Source organism: Gastrolobium bilobum, unplaced genomic scaffold (assembly GCF_033153095.1).
Source record: "Gastrolobium bilobum isolate Gb01-03AN ecotype WA unplaced genomic scaffold, APGP_CSIRO_Gbil_v1 utg6994, whole genome shotgun sequence".
Classification (NCBI taxonomy): Eukaryota; Viridiplantae; Streptophyta; class Magnoliopsida; order Fabales; family Fabaceae; genus Gastrolobium; species Gastrolobium bilobum.
In genome coordinates this window covers 125,025-148,224 of record NW_026896867.1, presented here as the reverse complement: position 1 = coordinate 148,224, position 23,200 = coordinate 125,025, and the positions used below count along the sequence as shown (strand labels likewise).

The 23,200-nt window shown below is 33.3% G+C and overlaps 2 protein-coding genes and 2 non-coding genes across 5 annotated transcripts; all 4 read right to left on the bottom strand.

The window, feature by feature from the left end:
* Window positions 1-1,453: 1,453 nt before the first annotated feature.
* LOC133302518 (thioredoxin-like 1-1, chloroplastic) lies at window positions 1,454-3,551 on the bottom strand. The gene is made up of 4 exons (XM_061502311.1): window positions 3,082-3,551; window positions 2,662-2,838; window positions 2,408-2,572; window positions 1,454-2,135 (listed from the first exon to the last, which is right to left on the bottom strand). The coding sequence occupies exons 1-4, from the start codon at window positions 3,343-3,345 to the stop codon at window positions 1,848-1,850; spliced, it is 894 nt and encodes a 297-aa protein (XP_061358295.1). The 5' UTR covers window positions 3,346-3,551; the 3' UTR covers window positions 1,454-1,847.
* Window positions 3,552-5,560: 2,009 nt separating this feature from the next.
* Window positions 5,561-5,783, bottom strand: LOC133302529 (small nucleolar RNA U3). The gene has a single exon (XR_009750359.1). It is a non-coding gene; the product is annotated as a small nucleolar RNA U3 (small nucleolar RNA).
* A 2,761-nt stretch (window positions 5,784-8,544) lies between these two features.
* LOC133302528 (small nucleolar RNA U3) lies at window positions 8,545-8,767 on the bottom strand. The gene has a single exon (XR_009750358.1). It is a non-coding gene; the product is annotated as a small nucleolar RNA U3 (small nucleolar RNA).
* A 6,741-nt stretch (window positions 8,768-15,508) lies between these two features.
* LOC133302524 (U11/U12 small nuclear ribonucleoprotein 65 kDa protein) lies at window positions 15,509-22,245 on the bottom strand. 2 transcript variants are annotated; one of them, XM_061502319.1, is made up of 12 exons: window positions 22,121-22,245; window positions 21,772-21,991; window positions 20,637-20,708; window positions 20,140-20,367; window positions 19,075-19,156; window positions 18,768-18,944; window positions 18,258-18,422; window positions 18,001-18,171; window positions 17,018-17,105; window positions 16,725-16,783; window positions 16,428-16,493; window positions 15,509-16,129 (listed from the first exon to the last, which is right to left on the bottom strand). In XM_061502319.1, exons 2-12 carry the CDS (start codon window positions 21,957-21,959, stop codon window positions 16,046-16,048), a joined length of 1,380 nt encoding a protein of 459 aa, XP_061358303.1. In that variant the 5' UTR covers window positions 21,960-21,991; window positions 22,121-22,245; the 3' UTR covers window positions 15,509-16,045. The 2 variants fall into 2 exon arrangements, with proteins under 2 accessions (XP_061358303.1, XP_061358304.1); XM_061502320.1 differs by having other exon boundaries at window positions 18,258-18,419.
* Between the last annotated feature and the right edge of the window lie 955 nt (window positions 22,246-23,200).

Here is a 23,200-nt window from a genome sequence, read left to right as displayed (position 1 = left end):
ACACTTGCACACGCAACGTTATCCACTTTCTTTTTCCATTTGTCCAAATATTTCGAAAACCCTGCATTTTCTTGAAGCTTCCTTTGTCTTGAACCCTATGAGTTGTACGAAACAGGTGTTGTGTTACTTTCGTTGTACAGTGGGTCCATATGTAGATAGAAGACAACATTATGTTTTGTTTTTATTCAAAGGAAATCCCATCAAATCTATACTATGCTGGCTAATGTGCCTCCACAAAATTTTTATTTTCCTATAAAATAACCAGTTCCAAATATTAATGTTCCTTTCCTTCGTGTAAATATTATATGATCTCTAATTACTGGGGCTATATTAAGTATAGAACTGCCTTGACTTATGGATTTACTAGTAAACTAAACAACAAGTAGAGTGGCACCATGAGTTCAGGTTCGTTTGGTTTGATGGAATTGCAATACTAACAGGAATACGACTACTGACTAGGATTGGAAAGGAATTATGTTTTGCTTGGATTGAACTAGACCTAAAAGGAATGATGACCTTTGATATTATATAATTAATTACAAAATATAAAACTAAATTTTTTAGAATTAATAAGCTTAGCTCATCTAAATTTAGAGAATTATTTTAATGTTCCCACAGCACATTTCACTCATTTCCTCAAGTGTCACGTGTTCGCGGTCTGGATTGGATCAGTTTTAGAAGCAAAAATCATCTGATCCAATTCATTCGATTTGATCATGTAATTATCCATTCAGTTTGGATATTTTTTTCAAATCCGATCCTATCCAATCTAATTTTTTTTGGTTTGGATTGGATCAGTTTTCGGTTTTTTGAAAATCTTAAAAATTATTTCATGATTATTGTGTAAATAACATCTTTTGTATATATTGACTTTGTAATTTTATTTTATTTAAATATAAAAGCATCAGTAAACGATAATATAATTTTTTTTTGAAAAATGAGATATGAATCTCTACATAGATAAAATTTATTGATAAGTTCTTTTTTTAGATTTAGTTGACGGATTAACGAGTCTTGGGTTTAGAAATTTTTGAGCTATGATTGAGAAAAAACCAAGTAGGTAAATGAAAATTAATATATTGAATCGATTTTCATCTACTAATTCAAAAACCGATCCAATCCAATTAAAATTTGCAATTTTTTTCGATTTGGTCACGACAGCACCCCTAAGAGTCACCCCTTTAATAGAAGAACCATCGTAAGCCCGGATCACTTATAATTTTTTCCTCCATTTGGGACAAATGAGTTATGGTGTGTTTTACACCTATAAATTGGGTAAAAATAGAATGAAAGTTCTTCACTTTTGCAATGGAATATCTCTTTCATTTGATTATATTAATGCTCATTCCTTTACCAATGATCAATCCATTCCCATAACCAAACCAAACACGAGACAAATTTTGTCATTAAAATTATGATCATCAAATGATCATGCTAAAACAAGAAATAATAGGATCCATTCTCATTCCTCATATGTTACCATGCATATCAAAGCATAATTATGACCCCTACTTCCACATCTGGAAAACTGAGGAAAAGATAAATCGCACAAGAAATAATAGGCTAAGAAATAAAACATTCATTTTACAACAGTAGAGATTGATTCCTCATATACAAAAAAAAGAGAAACTAATAATTCTACAGCTTCTAACTTCCCTAATATTACAAAGGCATGGATCCAAAAAAACATAAATCCAACTGCCTTGAAGAAGGAATACACACTATGCGACTTGATCTTCAATGATATCTTCATTCTCACAAGTATATACTACGTTAAGATATTACACCAAACCTACACTGTACAAGGGATGAAGTCAGAAGATGGGGTTGCTTACAAACTAACCACATCATCTCCCAGCCATGGTCAGGGTTCTCTCTTTAGAAACCTCAGAATTGGGTGTCAATGGATACAAAGGAAGGGACTCTGAACTAGAAGGTGCAGCAGGAGCAGCTTCAACTGCTAGCTCATCGTTTGCAGGGGCATGCACAGGTTGAAAGGGTTTTGGTGAGTATGTGAAGGAAAGATCTTTGTTGGCAGACAGAGCTATGAGCTCTTTCTCCTCTAACCCTTTAGTTGGGCCCAAGCTGCATCTATCTGGGGTGTGTTTGGCCAATGCATCTTTAAACTTCTTGATCTGTAATTAAAATCAAACTTTATCAGTTATCTTCAAATTAGTTAAAATAAGCACAATACAATGAACAATTAGTTAAATGCCAATAAAGCATAGCAACTAGGTTAGTAAGAAAGGGAGGTGAAATCTCTTGAACAAATGAACAAGCATAGCCGTGCTACCCAAATTTCAAACATGCAAAATATGAATTTGACCAAAGCTAGACCAGGTAATTAAATAACAACAAAAAAGGCATAATATTATTAAGCCAAACATGGGATAAACTTGACACTAACCGTGGCATTTGTGCAGCTAAAGCTGCATAAGCGACCATGAGCACCTCTATAGAAGCGGAAAAAGGGAAGAACGTGGACATTAAGGCTATAACACATAGATTTATGCTCCTCATAGTTCACCTGAAGGAACTGAACATCAGGATTCATCTCAGCCAGTTGACAGATCTGCCACACCATAAACCAAGGAACATCAGAATCACTACCCACACTTGCAAATAATAAAATTCATGAATCAGCAAAAGGGTGAAGAGTACCTTAGGATGAAGGGCTTTGCATCCACCACAACCAGGGGAGAAGAAATCAACAACAACAAGTTTGTCCCCTGCGCTTGATAGTGAGTCCACAAGGTCTTGTGCCGAAGTAACCTCTCTCATGTTGGGTTGAAGTCCCTTTTCCCACCACTTCTGAACTTTCCCTATTCTCAGGGTCATCTGCAAAATTCCATAAACGTTACAAAGAAAGTTCCAGAAAACCCATTACAGAATTACAACACCTCATGAAAATAAATAAATAAAATAGAAGTATGTTGGAAAGATTTCAGAAAAATTAACAAAATTTCCAATAACTAAAAGGGTCTTAACCCTTGCAAAAAGTAGAATCCAATTTATTTATTTTTCAATAAAATAAAATAAAATCGGATCAGGGTTAAAGATCAGAGGGGTATTATTACAAACCTGAGCACCAGTTGAAGTTTGAAATTGTGAATTGACCCTGTTGGGTATTGCTCTTTTTACACGAAAGACATGTTTTTTGCCATGAAACTCAGATGAAAAGGAAGAAGATCTGAGAATCTGAGATTTTAGCTTCAAAGAAGGGAAGCTTCCCACATCAGAGTTGAAGCTACAATTCTTGGGAACCATGGATACCCTTCGATGATGCTGTTCTCTATTCACATGCCAAGAAGAAACCAAACTGGTCTTGGTCAAAATCTCAGCCATTTAATTCTCCTTTGCTTAAAAACCTATCTCTTCAGCTTCACTTTCCTTCGGATTTTCTCGAGAAAAATGAAAACGAAAAACACCTCCTCCCAAACACAGCAAAAGAAGCAGAGTGCACAAAAAGGAAAGGGCACAAAAAGCTTTATCCAAAAGCAACGGGAAATCGACGTGTAAAGTTGCAGGCTTGAAATGGAAACGGAAGCGACGAAAAATAAATGCAGATAAATAAAATTAGTAAGAAAAAAAAAATAGATAAAGTTGAATTATTCCGTAGATCGCACGAAATTCTTGTTGATGGCTGTAATGGTGTTTGATTCGGTCGTCGGTAGGATCACACGGTCAGAGAGTTAGTGTACATGACACGCGGCAACATGTTGTGGTTGCGTGGGAACCTACAATTGGATAAGCGACATTTAATGTAATATGGGGCCCGCATGGTGAAGTTCGAAGGTTGTAAGTGAAACACGTTGCATTTTCATTCAAATGCTTTTGGATAAAGTCGCACTTAGCTGTTTCTATGTTTTCTTTGCCACCTCATTGCCATTAATGTGAATTTCGCTTTTTCGTGCGTACAACCTTTTCTCTTTCGTGAATTATAAAAATAAATTTTTTAAATTAAATTATGTTAGGTAACTTTTTCTCATCATACAATTATGATGTTCATCAACTGATCCAAACCGATTCAAACCGCGGTGACCGAATTGAAAAATTGATAACTGAATAAATCGAAAACTGAAAAATCAAAAACGGATTAAAAACCACAAATTTTAATTGGATTGGATCGGTTTTTGGATGTGTTGATGAAAACCGATCCAATATATTAATTTCTCTTTACCTACGTGGGTATTTCCCTAATCATAGCCTAAAAATTTCTAAACCCAACTCATTAACCCATAAACTGAACCAAAGAAAAAATCTAGTCATATCTAATCAACAAAATTTTATCTTTGTAGAGCTTCATATCTCATTGCCAAAATTTTAAAAATTATATTATAGTTTACTAATACTTTTGTATTTCAAAAAAAAAATTTACAAAGCCAATATATACAAAAGATGTTATTTGCACAATAATCATGAAATAAATTTTAGAATTTTCAAAAAATCGAAAACCGATCCAATCCAAACCGAAAAAATTGGATTGGATTGGATCAGATTTGAAAAAAAAATCAAAACCGAATGGATGATTATATGATCAAACCGAAGGAATTGGATCAGATAATTTTTGTTTCCAAAACCGATCCACTCCAGACCGCAAACACCCCTACATACAATATCAATAATTTTTTAGTTTTTCAAAAAAATAATAAAGTCAACAAATGAGGTTTTAGATTAGGTGGTTGCTAGACAAAATAGATCATGACTTTTGAACCACAACCCCATTGTGGGTTGGGCTTTCAAAATTTATTTGAAAGAGATAAAAGCCCATTCAATGATGAAGTTAGGCCAACCCATTTCAGCCTTTCCGGAAATTTTATAAAAAATATTGCTCCCTTCAAGCCTATTGAACACTTTTTTTTTTTTGGTGAAAACAAATATGATCCTTTCAACGTGGCAACTCCCCTACCTCAAATAGCTACAAGCCAGAACCTTCTCTGCACATTTTATGGTTACATGGATCTCTTTTTTTGACTGTGGAAGAAGGGAATTAAAGTTATCCTTAAGGAGAGTGATACCCACATTTTCAGCAGGAAGCACACAAGTACACAACGTTCTCCAATGGGGCATGCAAGTGCTTGTGCATGTGCTTAACATACTCTTCTTCTGTCTCCTTTGAAACCCAAGACAAAGCATCACTAAACAAAATCGTTGATTATAGTGGGAGGTGAGGTAATCAAGCACAACTTCGTTCTCAATCAAAATTTTACTTCGGTTCTGTCCTTTGCTTTGTTGTTTAATTTTATCTTATATTTCTGAAAAAATAAAATAATAGATGTTGTAGGAAAAGTGATTATGTTATGTTATAGAGATTTGTTTTGCATGCTAAAATGTTGTGTGTATAGGAAAATTGTTGTTGTCATGTTAAATGATAGATGTAAACCTTTAACAAAAGGTTGGCAAATTGCTAAATGACAAAAAAACAAAAAAATAATAGAGATTCGTTTTGCGTGCTAAAATACTGTGTGCATAAGAAAGTTGTTGTGTTCATGTTACATGTAAACCCTTTAATAAAAGGTTGGCAAATTGCTAAATGACAAAAAAAATAAAAAATGAATAGGGTCTGTCAGACAACCGTGTGACCACCCCAGTCAGATAATACTAACTGAGAACGATCCTCCACCGTCGAAGATGATGATCCTCAACGGTTCATCACTTGACATTTAATCACGCTCTGATCACACGGTCTCTATTCGTCAACCAGACTGAAGTTCCTGTCTCCTTAGAACTCAAGGATACAGAGGTACGAGCCTATAGAACAGATCCTGTTCAAGTAAGGTCGTAACCAATGTTTTCAGCGTGTTGTTTATAAACCTTTTGCTGTAGCTTGCTTCTTTCGATGTGGGACTATATATGATCACCTTTGTCTCCTGAGTTGTGGGTTATGTTGGTTTGGAACTGTTACTTGCAGACTCCTAGGTTCTTTATACTTAAACAAAAGCCATGATCAATAGAAAAATATAAAACAGAATTTTTCAATGTTTTTAATAGGATAGTTTTAGCATTAGCGGTTAACCGAATGAATGCAAAAGTACAAGGCTTGGTGGTTGTTATTAAAAGCAAAACTGAACTAATCATGTTTACGCTGCACGATTGTTATTTCTAAACCCCAAGCCTCAAGTGTATATATGTATGTGCATTTGGTGAGTATAATATATTTAGTTTTTTGGGCATATTCAATAAGATTGTAATTATAATCTATTCAAAATGCCACATCATAATGATCAATGCCGAAACTTGTTTCTAGAGCATTATCATTATTTTGGATGCCATGATGTTTATCTCTAGCCTGCTGTTATAATAATTTGTTAGTTCAAATTGAAGAAACAAATTCTGTGCTAAACACTTAACATTTGGTATCTTGTACCTCCTTTTTGATGTGGAGTTGATGAGAGATGCATCAACAGTTGGTGATGAGTTGCTAAACACATTGAAGCTCGCTTTGCACTGTGTTGATCCTTCTCCATCAGCACGACACGACCTCAAGTTCAGCAAGTGCTCCAGCAGCTAGAAGGAGAGATCATTCTGTTCTGGGGACGATTTTAGCACCATGTAGGACAATTTTTGCATTTACATTCTTTCTTTATTGTCTAAGTTTTAGGCTGCATTGCAGTGGGAAGACAATTCAAATTTCAAAGACATTTTGCTAAGATGGTTTACAAGCCCACGCTGCTGCAAGCAAATGGAATACATATTATCATTACGAAATAGACGATTTAAGTTATATTTGGCCATGTTTTATTCCAATACATACGGGCTATATTCCATAATCAAAATTAACGAGTTCTTTATTGTGAGATGGGAAGAAGCTTTCATAGCCTTAGAACAAAATTAAGGATTAAGATTAACATACCCGATTAAAAAACCCTCTGTGGTTTATGCTCAACCTATTGTGGCCACAGCCCTAAAATATGATATTCATGATCCGAGGCGATTAGGATAGATTTGCTTGAGCCCAGTGGCGGAGTCGGTTTCCAACTTAAGTTCGGGTCAAAAAATTTATGTGTATTTTTTTTTTTTAATTTTAGTTATTTTATATCATAATATATTTATATTATATTAAATATAGAGCACCTGTGCTAAGAAAAGTTATAATTTTATTAAATATTTTTTTAATTTTACTAAAAATATTTTATTTTTTTATACAACTGAAAATTGAACACATAACTTAATATAATTTACACAAATCGTTTATAAAAAATATTTTAAGTTTTAGATAAGGTTAAATTACAAATTGTAGCTCGGGTCAAATTACAATGTTAATTCGAGCTAAATTATAATTAATTATATATAATAAATATAATTTGTTAAAATTTAACCCAGGTCAAGATCACACATACGAGCCTCCGCCACTGCTTGAGCCAGATCAACAAACATGCTGAGGCTATAAAATAACATGGTTGCTCTACATCCCCGGATTATCATTACTGTTTCTCTTTGACGAATGCTAAACCACATTTGGTAATTGCTTATTGAGAAATACCAGTCTAAATAAAATTGTTTTCTTACCACAACTCCAAGCAACACGAATAATTGTGCAGTGTTCTCATCATACAATATTTATAATTTCTTTTATTTTTTAAAAAAATAATAAAGTGACCAAATAAGGTATTAGATTAGGTGGTTGATAGACAAATTAGATCATGACTTTTTACCCAAACCCCCCTTGTTGGTTGGGCTTTCAATTTTTTTTTCCCGAAGATATAAAAGCCCTTTAAGGTGAGGTTAGGCCAATTTATTTCAACTCACCTTTGGCATAGATGGTAAGAAATTTGAATCTCTTAATCAAAAGTTTCAAATTCGAGCCCTACAAATGATAGAAGGATATGGGAAAGCTATCCCTTTTAAGAGTCTAACAAATACTCAAATCGAATATAATCGAATATAATCTGAAGGATGACCTGTTGAGAAATTAAAAAAGAAAAATACTGATCCCTTTAGCTTTAAGCCTATTGAACTCTTTCTACTTTTTTTTTTGGGTGAAAGAAAAATGTTATCCTTTCAACGTGGCAACTCCCCTACCTCAAATAGCTACAAGACAAATCCTTCTCTGCTCATTTTTTGGTACATGGATCTGTATTTTGACTGTGGAGGAAGGAAATTAAAGTTATCCTTTCCGAGTGTTTGATATAAGGTATTTTGTTGGATTTTCAAAAAATTAAATTTTTTTAAATTTGTAATTTTCTGATCTTATTGTAAAATATATTTTCTGATATTATTGTAAACGAAATATTTTTATCATATTTTTTAAAATTAAGATTTTCGAATAAAAAAAAATTCTCCTTTATCAAATGTAACCTTAAAAAAAGTGAAGACTACCTCGTCTATTCCACTTGCAGAACCTCAATTTTAGCAGGGCACACAATATTCTCCAATGGGGCATGCAAGTACTTGCTTAACAGCTTAACATACTCTTCTTCTGTCTCCTTGAAACCCAAACCAAAGCATCAATGAACAAAATCGTTGCTTATCGTGGGAGGTGAGGTAATGTGTTTTACTTATATTATTCATTTAAGAAAAGGTTGGCAAAAAAGTATATTTTTGTGTCTGTCAGACAACCGTGTGACCACCCCAGTCAGATAATTCTAACTGAGAACGATCCTCCAACGTCGAAGATGAAGATCCTCAACGAATCACCACTCGACATTTAATCACGCTCTGATCACACGGTCTATATTCATCAGCCAGACTGAGGTTCCTGTCTCCTTAGAACTCAAGGATACAGAGGTACGAGCCTATAGAACAGATCCTGTTCAAGTAAGGTCGTGACCAATGTGTTTAGCGTATCGTTTATAAACACTTTTCTGTAGCTTGTTGCTCTCGATGTGGGACTATCTATGATTTATCTTGACCGAGTTGTGGGTTATGTTGCTGGAAGTGTTACTTACAGCCTCATAGGTTCTATATACTTGAACAAAAGCCATGATCAATAGAAAAGTATAAAACTTAAATTTTTGCTCTTTTCTTTAATAGGACAGTTTTAGCATTAGCGGTTAACAGAATGAATGCAAAAGTGTAAGGCTTGGAAGTGGTTGTTAAAAGAAAAATTAATCATGTTTTTGCTGCATGATAGTTATTTCTTAACCCGATGTGTCAGTGTATATGTACATTAGGTGAATCCAATATATTTGTTTTTTCGGCATATTCGATAAGATTGTAATTATAATCTATTCAAAATTCCGCATCACAATGATCAATGCCGAAACTTGTTTCTAGCACAGTACCATTATTTCGGATACCACGGTGTTTATCTGTAGCCTGCTGTTATAATAATTTGTGACTTCAAATTGAAGAAACAGATTCTGAGGTTAAGTGGTATCTTAATCCAAGATCTGTAGTTCTGTGTATTAAACATTTTGTACCTCCCCTTTTCTTCTTTGCGTAGTCGAACTATTAGATAGTAAATCATATAATAGCAGAAGGCCCCTATCAGTGTTAAGAAAATTTCATTTGGTATCTTAATCAATTTTATTTTTCCATTTGGTCTCTTCTTTTGAAAGTTTTGCAAACTTCATTCAACTACTAGTGATTTTCCAATTCAAAAGAATGGAATACATATTATAATGGAAAAAACTACACTTATGTTACATGTGATAACTTTTTCTCCTGCACACTTTTCGATAACTGTATATTTTTTTCTTTTCTTTTCTTTTTATTTTTCAGATGGTGGAATTCACAAATTTGTTTCTATGACATGAGATTAATAAAACCCTATTATAATATAAGATGGTTTATTAAGCATATGTAGTATCATCCGAGTGGACCTGCTTACTTAATGGGGACAATATGGTTAATCAACTGTCTCGTTGTATAATAGTTACTATGTTAAGCACGAGAGAGAGAGAGAGAGAGAGAAGGTGCTGATGGTGAAGGTGGATTCAAATCCCACATGTCAATGGAGATTCGCCATGTTTGTGGTTGGAATTCAAAGTGTGAAAGTGGAGATTTTGAGAGTTGAAGAGCTCGAGACAAGAGCGAGTGCAAATCTGGTGGGCCTCTCTCTAGGCGCAATGGGCCTTCCAAACAAACACTACATATACTGGACCGTATTCACAAGTCACCGCATGTTATTTTAATACACACATGTAAAAAAAGAAAGAAAAGAAAGTAAATTGAAGTTGATGAGACGAAACTAGGGTGTGCAAAAAAACTGGTTCCCTTGCCTTGCTCTTGATCCGACCTTGACCCGATCCATAAATATCCATATTTTTTGAACTGGTTTAAACACTGACCCACTTTTATTTGGGTCAGTTTTAGACCTGACTCGTTTTAATATTGATCCACTGACCCAAAACTTGACCCATACCCATTATGTGAAAAAAAAAATCACAATTACATTAAAAGAAAAATTTTAACGTAAAACAATTACGTCAAAATTTTTTATGGAACATATTTTCATAAAAATTTTCGCAAAAATTTTTGACGAAAAATATTTTCATCAAAATTTGTGACTAAAAACATATCGGTAAAAAAATTTGACGGAATATTTTTTTTGACAAAATTTTTTACGGAATCTAAATTTCGTCAAAATATTTCACAAAAAATATATTCATAAAAACTTTCGACGAAACAAATTTTCATCGAAATTCTTTGACGGAAAAAAATTTCATCAAAATTCTTTACAGATTTCAAATTTTGGCGAAAGTTTTCGACGAAAATATTTTCGTTAAACTTTTTGACAAAAAAAAATTTCGTCGAAATATTTAGCGAAACACATTTCTATAAAAATTTTTCGACTAAATATTTTCGTCAAGTTTTTTGATAAAGAATATATCCATCAAAATTTTCAACGGAACATATTTCTGTAAAAAAAATTCGTAAAATTTTTTGACCAAAATATTTCGATAAGAAATTTTGACAGAAAAAATATTTTGTCTAAATTCTTTAGAAAATCTAAATTTCGTCGAAAGTTTCAAATGAAACATTTTCCTCAAAACAATTTCCACTGAAAATTTCGACGAAACACATTTCCATCAAAAAATTTCGACGGCAAAAAATTTCATTAAAATTCTTTACACATTTCAAATTTTGGCAAAATTTTTCGACGGAAATAATTTCGTCATCAAAAAATTTTCACGGCAAAAAATTTCGACAAAATTCTTTACAGATTTCAAATTTTGGCGAAAGTTTTCGACGGAAACATTTTCGTCATCCAAAAATTTTGACAGCAAAAAATATCGACGGCAAAATATATCGACGGCAAAATATTTCATCAAAATTCTTTGCAGATTTCAAATTTTGGCGAAAGTTTTCGACGGAAACATTTTCGTCATCAAAAAATTTTGACGGCAAAAAATTTCATCAAAATTCTTTACAGATTTCAAATTTTGGCGAAAGTTTTCGACGGAAATATTTTCGTCATCAAAAATTTTTGACGGCAAAAAAATTTCATCAAAATTCTTTACAGATTTCAAACTTTGGCGAAAGTTTTCGACGGAAACATTTTCCTCATCAAAAAATTTTGACGGCAAAAAATTTAGACGGAAAAAAAATTCATCAAAATTCCTTACAGATTTCAAATTTCGGCGAAAGTTTTCGACGAAAAAATTTTCGTTAAATTTTTGACAAAAAAAAATTTTCGTCAGAAGTTTTAGCGAAACACATTTCCATCGAAAATTTTAAACTAAATATTTTCGTCAAGTTTTTTGATAAAAAATTTCCATCAAATGTTTCAACGAAACACATTTCTATAAATAAATTCCGTAAATTTTTTTGACAAAAAAAAAAAATTTGACGAAAAAAATATTCTGTAAATTTTTTTTATAGAATCTAAATTTCGTCGAAAGTTTCAAATGAAACATTTCCCTCGAAATAATTTTCGTCAAAATTTTCGTTAGAACACATTCCCATCGAAATTTTGAATGAAAAACATTCCGTCAAATTTTTTGACAAAATTCTTTTTTCGTTTAAAACATTTGATGGAAGAAAAAATTTTCGTCAAAACTGTTGACGGAAACTAAATTTCAATAGAAATTTTTTTTTTTGTAAAAATTTCGACGAAAAAATAATTTTGTAACGAAAATTTCGTCTTTTGCAACGTAAAAATTTCGACAAAATTTTGTGAGAAAACAAAGTCAAAAACGGGTCAGGTCAGATTTACCCAGTTTAGAAACCAAGTCAGACCCACTTCAGAAACCAAGTCAGGTCAGATCCAAACTGGTTCTGAACTAGTTCAACAAAATCCAATCCAAGTCAGACCTGACTTGGATCAAATGAAAGCGGGTCGGGTCAAAATACCGGACCTATAAAAACCAAGTTGGGTCGAGTCGGACAAAAACCTGACCCGACCTGACCCATGCACAGCCCTAGACGAAACACTACCTCATACCTGAGTTAGAAATTAAAAGACGAATGTAATGAATTAAAAAAAAATGTAATACAATAAAATGAAGTTTTTATTTTAGAAATGTTTAAATTAATTATAGCTATTTGATAAAAAGTAAAATTCAAGGGTGCTTTTACAATTTTTCCTTAATTTTTTCAAAAAAATAATTCACAAAATAAAAGAATTAAAATTAATTCAACATATATTTTTTTTCACTTAAAATTGATTGGAATACTTTAAGAAGGTTAAGGAAAACTTCCTCCAATTATTAGACAAATTCCATTAATTTTTAATGAGTTTTCATCAAACTTTTTTGAGAAAAATATTTTCATTGATAGTTAATTTGTAAAATTAAAATTATAAATTTTTTTATAATTTTGTTTGTTGAAAAATTAGAAAATAATGTCCATCTCTCTTACTGACCTATTAAAAATATTTTAATTTAAGTCAGAGTTCTCAATGGCATACGATGATTAAATATGTTTTCGGCGGATATTTATTCCCCCTAACCCACCAAAAAAAATATTGAACAGTTTCTACAAATAAATAATGGGTTCGTTTTTTTTTGCAGTAACTGCATATAAGTTATCTGTAGAAAGTCCAATACGATGTCATTTTGGGGCAAAAATCATGGTGCTTTTGTAATTTTAATTTATTTCTGGGTTATTATAGTCTTTATAATTATAATTTTTTAATATTTCAATCCAAAAATGTCGGAGTTTTGGAAGTAAAGGTAGATAACTTATATGCAGTAACTGCAGAAATATTTTTCTGATAAATAATTCAATACAAAAGTTTAAGAAAACATTGAATGGAAAAAATTTCAGATTTCAAAACCAATTAGATTATTGTCCACATAAAAAAACAGAGTTGTTAGGTAGCAAAAATATCATACTGCTTAGAGATATTAGAATTTCAAGACACCTTTAATTATAGGGATATATTTTTCTTATGTTGTAGGAAAAGAATTACCTCATGTTGTAGAAATAAAAGTATAAGTGGGACCCACATGTAAGAGGAGAGAGAAAAAAAAAGTGGTGGGACCCAACCCTTTTTGTGTGTGTAGGAGAGATGTTTATCTCATGTAAAATGAGATAAACATAACCCTTAATTATATCAATTGGTCAGGTAAGTGTAAGTTTACTGGGAGTTTTTGTGTGCTATGCAACAATGACTAATTAAATAATCATTAAATTTGAACAAGTTTCTTAAACACCAATGGTATGAATTAATTTTATCTTAAATTTTTACTTGTCAAGAAGTCAACACATGCAATTACATCAATTGAAGTGAGACACGATATTTACATGAAAATCCCAATTAGGAAAAATCACTGGCAAGAGTATGGAAAACTTTTACTAAGTGGAATAAATTATAATTTCTCTTTAAAATATAAGTGTCAAAATGGGCTGAAGCCTGCGGGCTAGCTCGCATAGCCCTATTTGTTAGGGCCTTTTGTGGTAAGCTTTTTTTTTGCCTCTAACCCTCAAAACCTTATAATTTAGCAGGTTGGGTTAAGATTGGCCCGCGGGTCAAATTTTTTCTTTAATTAAAATTGTTATTATATATATGAGAATAGTTATATTGACAAAGTAAATAGTTTACAAATGTTTACAAACAATTAATTACCGTGAGATTAATTGATTAGTCGACGGTTGTGATCTAATTCCTCCATTTCACAAAATTTTCCATTTCACGTCACTACTCAACGTCTGCCACACTTTCCCGCTCTCTTACCCTCTCCGCTCCTCCTATCAAGCCTCCAGTAGATTGTCGTCTGCGTCCATGTCACTCCATCGCGACCATCTGCCATCGCCGTCTCAGCCCTGTATGTGACCCACCATCGTTGCGCCAGCCCTTGTGCTCTTTTACTGCCGGTGGTCGATCTTGCTGTCGGCGTTTCCACCTGCGCGTGGTTGTTGTCTCCGACAGACCTTGTTGCCGCCATTACAGGACCTGTGAGTGAGGCAATTTTATTGGAGTTTTTCATCTGTTAATGTGGGTGATTTGCCATTTTTTTCTCCTTTGATTTTTTTTTTTTTTGATTTATTCTTTTTGAGGTCTATTGTTGAAGACTACAAAATATAATGAAAATTGCTAACTAGTAGTCTAGCATTTACATGATTTGATAGTCGACCAATTATTTCGTTTGTGTCTTAACATAATGGATGCCATTAAACCTTAAAATGGCGAAGTCTTGTTTATTTCAATTACTTTTAGCAACTTCAAGTAAATCAAACACTAGAGTTTGTACTTCAATAATCATAAGTTTCTCATTCAATTTTTTTTTCTAAGATATAATTGTTGTTTAATTTTCAGAGAACACTACTTGAAATATGTCACTATCTTCCTTCACCTTTCGGTAGACTCTTGATCTTCTAAGAGATCAAACATCTGCTTTAGTGTGGTTGGTTAGTCACTCTGCTATGAACTCTCTCTCTCTCTCTCTATTAGTTGTCTCAAATGAACCACTTCTTATATTCATCTGGAAGCAACCTCTAGTTTGTGCCTGTTTTTGCTTCTCTACCTGGTATGTTTTACTTACGATTTCCATCATTTCACATCTTTTTTGTGGTTCTGGTTATTGCAAATTTACCTTATTTGGTAAAGCTCTGATTAGAAAGAATAAAACTTGGATACTCATTGAAGTTAGGGTGCTATGTTACTGTGGAATTCAATGATTGTGATCATTTTTTTGTACCCTATGGCACATGCTTTCAGTCAAATGTATAAATGACGAGTACAACTACTAACTTGAGGCATAGAGATTGAATGCTTGGTTTTTATATATTTGTGTAAAAAAAAAGTTGAAGACTACAAATAGTTGTGTCAAGCTATGGAAAAGAAAGTATGATATTAGGTATGTTAGTAACCATATATTTGTGTAAAAAAAAAGTTGAAGACTCCACATGTTTTTCTTTCTCTTTCATCATTCCACTTTTTCTTTCCCTTTTGTTGTATGTGTTGAAAACAAAACTTAAGTTATGTAACATAACATTAATAAAATCCATTATTATTTTGTAAAAAGGATGGAAAAATCTTCACTACTACTGGAGTATCTGAGGCCCATAGGATAGATTTGCTTGAGCCAGAGCTACCAACATGTTGAGGCTATAAAATAACATGGTTGTTCTACATCCCCGGATTATCTTTACTTCTGATCATTACTGTTTCTCATTGAGGAATGCTAAACCACACTTTTTTAATTGCTCCTTCAGAAATACCTATCTAAATTAAAGTTTATTTTCTTACCACAAATCCAAGCAACCTGCTTCTACAGCGGAAAATGAACCAAGTACCATATTTTTTTATACCCTAAACCAAGTGGACCCTCTTACTTATGTGTACAATATAGTTAATCAGCTGTCTCCTACACCAGTAAGGAGCCTATAGCTACAGCAATGCTACTTGGGGTGTCCTTTGTTATATACCTTAGTTTGCTCTTGCTAACATGTGAACCTTAAATTCATTTAGAAAGCAAATTTGTTTTCTATCTCAGCATCTCACTCTGACAATCTCAGGAAGAAAGCACGTGCCAGCATCCATATGACTAACATTTCTGAATGTTGTCCTCGTGGTGGTCTAACACAAGAGTTCTCTCTCAGTCAATGAAGAATGCATCATCATTAGCCGTGTCTGTTGTTATACAAGTAATCAAGCGGTCACGTGCCTCTTATAAAGCACATAAACTACAAGACATCCCTCCTGTGTCCATAGAGGTTAAGTTCCCTTGGCAATAGCAGGATTCCTGCCAAACTGGATGATCATAGGCTTGTCTTTTAATACATATCCATTCACTAGATTCTGCAACCAATGATAATATGCAATAAAAAATCATTAAGTGCAAGAAAATTATTTGAGGAATTAATTTTTATCGGCATATCAAACTGCATATGCTGCTGTAATAATGTCCCAAAAAGCTAGTGCCACAACCTTATTGATTTCTTTATATAGTAAATTTTGCAAGAATTTTATGTCACAAGAAGAAAAGAGACTGTAACACAGGCATGAACAATCTGAAAACATAATCATCTAGAATAAATCATCAATATTTTAACAAACAATTAAAAAGAGGAAAACCAGTCTCGTGTGAGAAAGATACCAGAGCATGATGAGCCAGTTCAATTGAGGGAAATGTTAAAAACGCTTGACCTCTCATCCTTCCTTCCTGAAATTCAAAACTAGCTATTAATTTCAGGCTAACAAATATGCTACTGCAACTACAAGACTTTCATGGGGATGTAAATACTGGTTGGTTGAATCAGCACTCAGGGTCGACTAATCTGCACCAGCGTGTTAATCAACTGGATCATTTTAATAACAACCCACTATTTATTTTGGGTTTCATTTTGCATAACATCAACAGCAAAGATTGAAAATGGAATAATCAAGATCTTACCTGCATCAGTTTAACTTGAAGACCAGACTTAGCAGCCTCAATACTTCCAAACAAGGACCCTGTAGCAATAAAAGAAGATAGCGTAAACTATAGAATTAACATTCATCGAATAATTATTTATTAATTATTATGCAAAACTCAGTATTTCAAAATTTTTTTTGGTGAACTCATTTCTTTTTTCTTTTTTTTGTTGGTACATACTCATATTTCATTTTTGGATGGTAAAGATTTCAAAATTGCAAGAGAAAAGTATTAAACAAGACCTGAATCCAGTAAAAGACTTGAAAGCTCACCAAATATAAAATAGAAATCATCAGCAATCACGTCTTTTGCCAAATTCTTAATATACAACACAGGAGCAGGATTTCCAGGAGTATAGTTCTGCACAATCCATCAGTTCAAAAACAAATGTCCCATAAACATACACTAGTGCAACCCAGAAGCTCTCATAAATCAAATCATTTCTACGCTATTTAATCACGCACAATTGCAAATATTTGATCTTATAAGGAAACAAGAATCATTGGACAATATCAGATGCATTTGAAGATTAGTAATCACAAAGTTTCATAGATTAATCACTTCATCATCTAGAACTCAGTAGTCAGAGCACACTGAGGAAATAAAATTAACAAAGGCCAAGTGGTGCAATGAGACTTAAGATTATGTAAAAGGCTAACTTGTCAGCAGTAAGAGTTTCTCACTTGAAACTAATTCAAGTTGATCGTCACAAAAAACACTCATTCAGGGAGCTTCTGCCACATCAAGACAGGGAAATCCAAGCTATCCCTAAATTTATTTTAAAATGTGACGACACAAAGTGGTTTCCATAATAGAGACAGGATGGTTTGCAAAGGTAACCAAAACCTAAATCATACAATCTTTTTTTCCTTCCGCTCAACCATGCTAGTGCAAACTGTAAAACTCGTGAGTGTTGTGCACCACAGGTGGTAAATTCCTTTAAGCCAAGTGTATTGTGTTACTTTGACAAAACATGTTGTATAGAGTATCGAAGCAGATTTTTCTCATTTATAAACCAACGCAGGACAGGACAGTAGCAGCAGTTAAATGCCATAATTAGTTTCCAGCTACATGCTATGAGCATATAACAAATCAAGATCTTCTATGAGGTTAAAAAAAATGTTTTTGATCCAACTGGCAGACACTAAATTGAGAAACTTGCTTTGTCTCCATTGTGAATGTACCACTTTCACCAGTAAAGGGATAAGGTTTGGTTGTGTAGCACCGGAAGTTTCTAGATATCTTACATCCATACCTTAAACATTGGAAGGGATAAGATTTCCTCAGGAGGTAACTTTCCTCTCCCTAATTCTTCTCGAGTCAAAAATTTGTTAGTATCTGGAATATCTTTTTCCGGCTCTTGTAACTCTTGTCTTGTGTCATCATCTTTATGTTCATTCAGGGTTGCTTTGGGAGCAATTTTTATCTGTAAAATTATAAAGCAAAACAAAAATTAAAAGCTGAAAACAATGTTAATGTGCTCATGCAAACAATCTCTTGGAAAGAAAATACCGTTAAGACATGATTCCTTTTTATCACCGGCCTTTCTTTCGGGACCAAGGAGGCTGGTTTTACTCCAACAGACTCATGAGCCACGTCTTTATCAATGGCAGGGCCAACAAAACTCTCATGCCTGGCACGCTTTTGTCCAGACTTTCCTGTTCTTGCTCCATCCTCCTAAAAACCTTTTATTACTTTCCTTTGGTAACCAAATTTTGCTAAAAAGATAGGAAAAAGAATCTTCTATTGTCACCATATTTTTATAGTTTGATAACAGGAAGGTGCAGCCTAAGCAATGTGTAGTGATAAAAGGTATTTTTCATGAAATATTACATTAAAGAAAAGTGTATGACATTAAATTTATAGATAGATGCAAAACTAAACGTTAATGTTTTATAACAATTCTCAAAGATTTAGGCAATCTGTGCCTTGTATGCTGTTACACAAAGGAGTAAACTATAAACAAGGAACATAGGCTCCATTGTCCACAGGTTTGTTCCCTAGAAGCAATGAAGATGTTACCTCATCTGAAGATTCCATCTCTGATTCACCACTAGACAGATCTGCAGACCGAGGCTTCACAGTTATAGTAGGAGGTGGCGGCTGTGGTGGGGCTGGTACCTCTGGAGGTAATGGTGGTGTGGGCAGTGCCATACGAAATGGAGCCGGAATGTTCATTTTGTTCATTAAGTGTAGAACCTAAATTCGAAAGGTAAAACCAATATGATCACTATTTGTGTTCAGTATGAAATGAGCACACATAAAACGCTCCAAGTGCTGGAAAAAGAAACCAATACATCCTTGCTGCCTCATTTAGCAGTGGAACAACCTGAGTGTAAAAGCGGGGAACAGCAATTAAAGCATTCACTATGTTGGTCAGTATATTTCCATCAGGTGGAGGATAAGCATACCTGAAAAACAAGTTTCGTTAAATTATATGCAAACCAAACAAAAGATATTCGATATTTTCGAAATAGAAAAGCATTTTGTATAAATTTTAAGTATTTATGCAGAAAGGCTAACATAGATGTTATGACAATTCTATAGTGTAAAGATGGTTTTCAAAAAGAAATACTTGTAAATAGAACTTTCCATGATTAATAATTAGGATACATGATAGTATGGTAAACATATTTAACAATCACAAATTTATTTAGTAGCAGTAGCACACCATTAAAGACTAACTTTATTCAGTAAGAGGTGCCCAATAAAATAACATTTGGTAAAGCTATCCATGGTTATCATTCAAAGTTTCCATCCCAAATGGCCAGATCTAACAGCTAAGACAATTAATGGACAGAAATAATCACCAGAAATCTAGATCTTTGATATAATAAATGAAAGGAAAGAATACATATACACATTGAAAAGTATTGCTGGTTGCAATGGCACTCTGCTTCGCCAAATACATTATGCTTGAATCAAATGCAATAACACTCAAGCAGAACAAGATGTTAAGGGAGAGTAGAAATTTGGAGCAAGAGGGAGAGCAAAAGAGGGACAAAATATAGACTATAGACTGCTCATTCTTAAAAGTCATTCTCTATTCAAGACATCTATACTTGCATAGGAGAATGGCATCAAGTAAAATGGGTTACCATGACATTGCCCAGCCAAATTTTACTTTTTACACCAATGGATCTGTTGCACGAAATTCTCAGAATAATACTTTTACATTGATTCCAGATTCTACCCCGTTAACCTCAACAACATAAAATCATTGATTCCTCAGTCTTTTCGTTCAAGAGTTTCCAGTTACTTTCATTCATTTTTCATTTCATTTTGTTTTGTTAAATTATCTGCCATATTTGTGCCCCTGCTGGCAGCCCTTTAGCATCCTATTGCAATAAAGCAACAAATACTAATGACTGCAAAGTGAGAAGAAGAAGCATACTCAAGATGAGGAGGAAATGGATAATCAACACCAAGTCTTTCAGCAATTGGCTCAGGAATAGGGAGGCCTCCTGATTTTGTATCTCCATCAATAGGTTTGGTTATATTTGCATTCTTCACAACTGATGTTCTAGAGTCCTTTCCTAGCTGAGGTCCACCACTTTTTTCACCATTCTCAATTGGGTTACTAGCTCTCTCTGCTGACAAGACTTTACCAAGAAATCTCAACCTGATCAACCCCAAGGAAACAAAGATACAACCGTACAAAGCATTTAGTTTCTAAACAACTTTATGATTTTATCTTTGACTCATAATGAATTCATTGGTAAATATTTTCTTTATAATGTCACCAAAATCGAAAATGATATTAGTATAGTTACTGCAAAATAAAGCCAAACAAGACTATGGCAAACAAAGGCCATCCCTTCAAATATGGAATCATTTTATTTCAATGTTTGAAATAATAAAAAAGAAAGCAAATGATTCAAAGAATAATACCCATTTAGTTGACGTTGAGCTTGAGACGCCAGCATATCATTTTTGAAATCCACAAAAGCACAATTTCTCAACCTGCATCAGAACAAGCAAATATTATGTATGCATCATTTGACAGTATTCATGCACACAAATAAATTGGAATAAACAATATAAATTGGCCAAATGCAAATCAAATCTTCCATGCTATTGAATACTATGAGGGACTTGGAGGCACCACCAAGGACAAAAGTGAGGTTAAAGTAGCACAGTTTAACAGTGAGTTATTAGTCAGTTAGTAATTAAGTTAATAAAAATGATTAAAAAGCTAAGGCACACAATAAAAAACACAGGTAGACATAATATACAATTTATCTATTCCTAACAAAATTATAAATCTTATAGTGATTCAAGTCTTCCTCCAAAGATAAAGGATGTTTCACTGGACCCAACATTCAAAGGATATCATTGTATTGATGGATCCGGTGCATGTCGTCATAGTGTGATTACTGCCAGAATATTCAAATTAATGGGAGACCGGTACAACATTGTATCCAATACATAGTTCTCTCAGAGATATGACAGTACAGATAAGAAAAGAATAATTACTTACAATTATTAGATACCTTTGGCTACCAAGCAAGATTAAACTCTTCAAAGGGGAAAAATAATTACAACCACAAAGTGGTAATAGTAGGGAGAATGAGGAGAGAACTAGAGGATGATCTGACACTGTAAAATTTAAATTCTGGAGACTAAATAAGTCTATTGAAATAAACAATTTTGTTGTTTTTCTTTTATAGTCTACAAGTTTTCAGATTATTTACTTGTTAAACTCCTTTAGCTTTAATCAGTTCTTTAATTAACAATTCTTCCACACAAAAAAAATAAAAAATTCTCCTATTCTTTCATTTCATTACTTGAGGCCGCAAATGACCTAACACATCATGCAAAGTAAAAATCATGTAAGCAATTCCGATAACAAAGGACAAAAAAGGGTATCTGCCAATGCTAAAATATAATCATAATCAAATGTTCACTCCTGAAATGAGGAATGAAATACCCCTTCCAAAATCTTTCAAACACAATATTCACAAAAAAAATGCTAACCATTATCATCATATAGCCCCAATCAAAATAATGAGTAGCAGTTATATACCTTCCACTAGAGCAAGGACGAACGGAGGAAGCGCCATAATGGGATAAGAGTCGAGAAAGGGTGTCATGAGGAATGGCTTCAGGAAGGTGCTTAATCAAAAGGGTCACTGCTGAATCCACAACACAACCCTTCTCTGACTCTGTGCTTTGAAAGCCAAACTCATGCTGAACAAAGGGATTCCCAGCCATCAAATTTCAACAAATTTCCCACTTTCTCTTTCCTATCATAACACCACACAAGACATCAGAAGGATCTCAACAGAAAAACGGTTACCGAAACAACACAAAAAAAAATATTAAATTAAATACTTAATGTTAATGTTAAGCACAAGAGAGAGAGAGAAGGTTACAAAGGTGGATTCAATGCCCCATATGTCAATGGAGATTCACAGTGTTTGTTGTTGCAATTCAAAGTGTGAAAGTGGAGTTTGAGAGAGTCGAAGAGCTTGGGACAAGAGAGAGTGTTATGCTGGTGGGCTCTCCCTCTAGGCCCAATGGACCCACCAACCAAACGCTACATAAACTCCACCATATTCACAAGTCACAAGTCAGAACATTTTTTTTTGTTAGATATCAACCGGCTGGTTTGAAACTAACATGCTTTAATTAATCTGGTGATGATATACGATAAGATTGTCATGGAATATTTCCAGCTACCACAAGATGTGTTTGATTTGTGTTGTTATGTAAACTTGCCTGAAAGAGATTTTCCTTATATGAAACAAGTTCCTATTAGTCAGGGACAAGCAATCAAAAACTCTAGTTACATTAAAATAACAATAAAAAACAACAATTTTTTTTTTTTTGTTGAAATTGTTGATCATTGTTGACTTGATTTTTATGGCGGGCTATTAGGTTTCACACATATAAAAATATTATTAGTATGGTGGTTATTAATTTTCACATTAGATAGAATGGGATGCTTTAGAGAGAAAGCTTAAGTTACAACATTTCTAGGGGGAGCGAGTTAGAGAAAATATTAGTTAAATTATTATTTTTTGTCCCTATGCTTTTTCCCAATTGAGTTTTTCATGTAAAACTTTTTGTGCCACTGTTATTGGTGGTTTTTTGTTGTTGTACGTGTTGATATTTTGATAAGTGAAATTAAATATAAGATTAATTTATATCATTGTGTGTTTAGGAAAATGATTCAAGAAGCATACGCTTTCAGTGATTATTTAAACTGTTGTAATGATATAGACAGACTCTCACTTAATTTATATTTACGTGGCTGGCCAAGAAATCAACAATGTCTTAAAATCTTAACAAAAATTTAAATGTCATCTTAAATTTTTTATTGATTGCATGTGCCTAATAAAAACATACATATGCAAGAATCACTCCGGTGAAAGTTGAACTCAAATCAATAATTGATGCTCTCATTATATTTATCCAAGAGTGTGTCCATCATATTCATAGTCACACATATA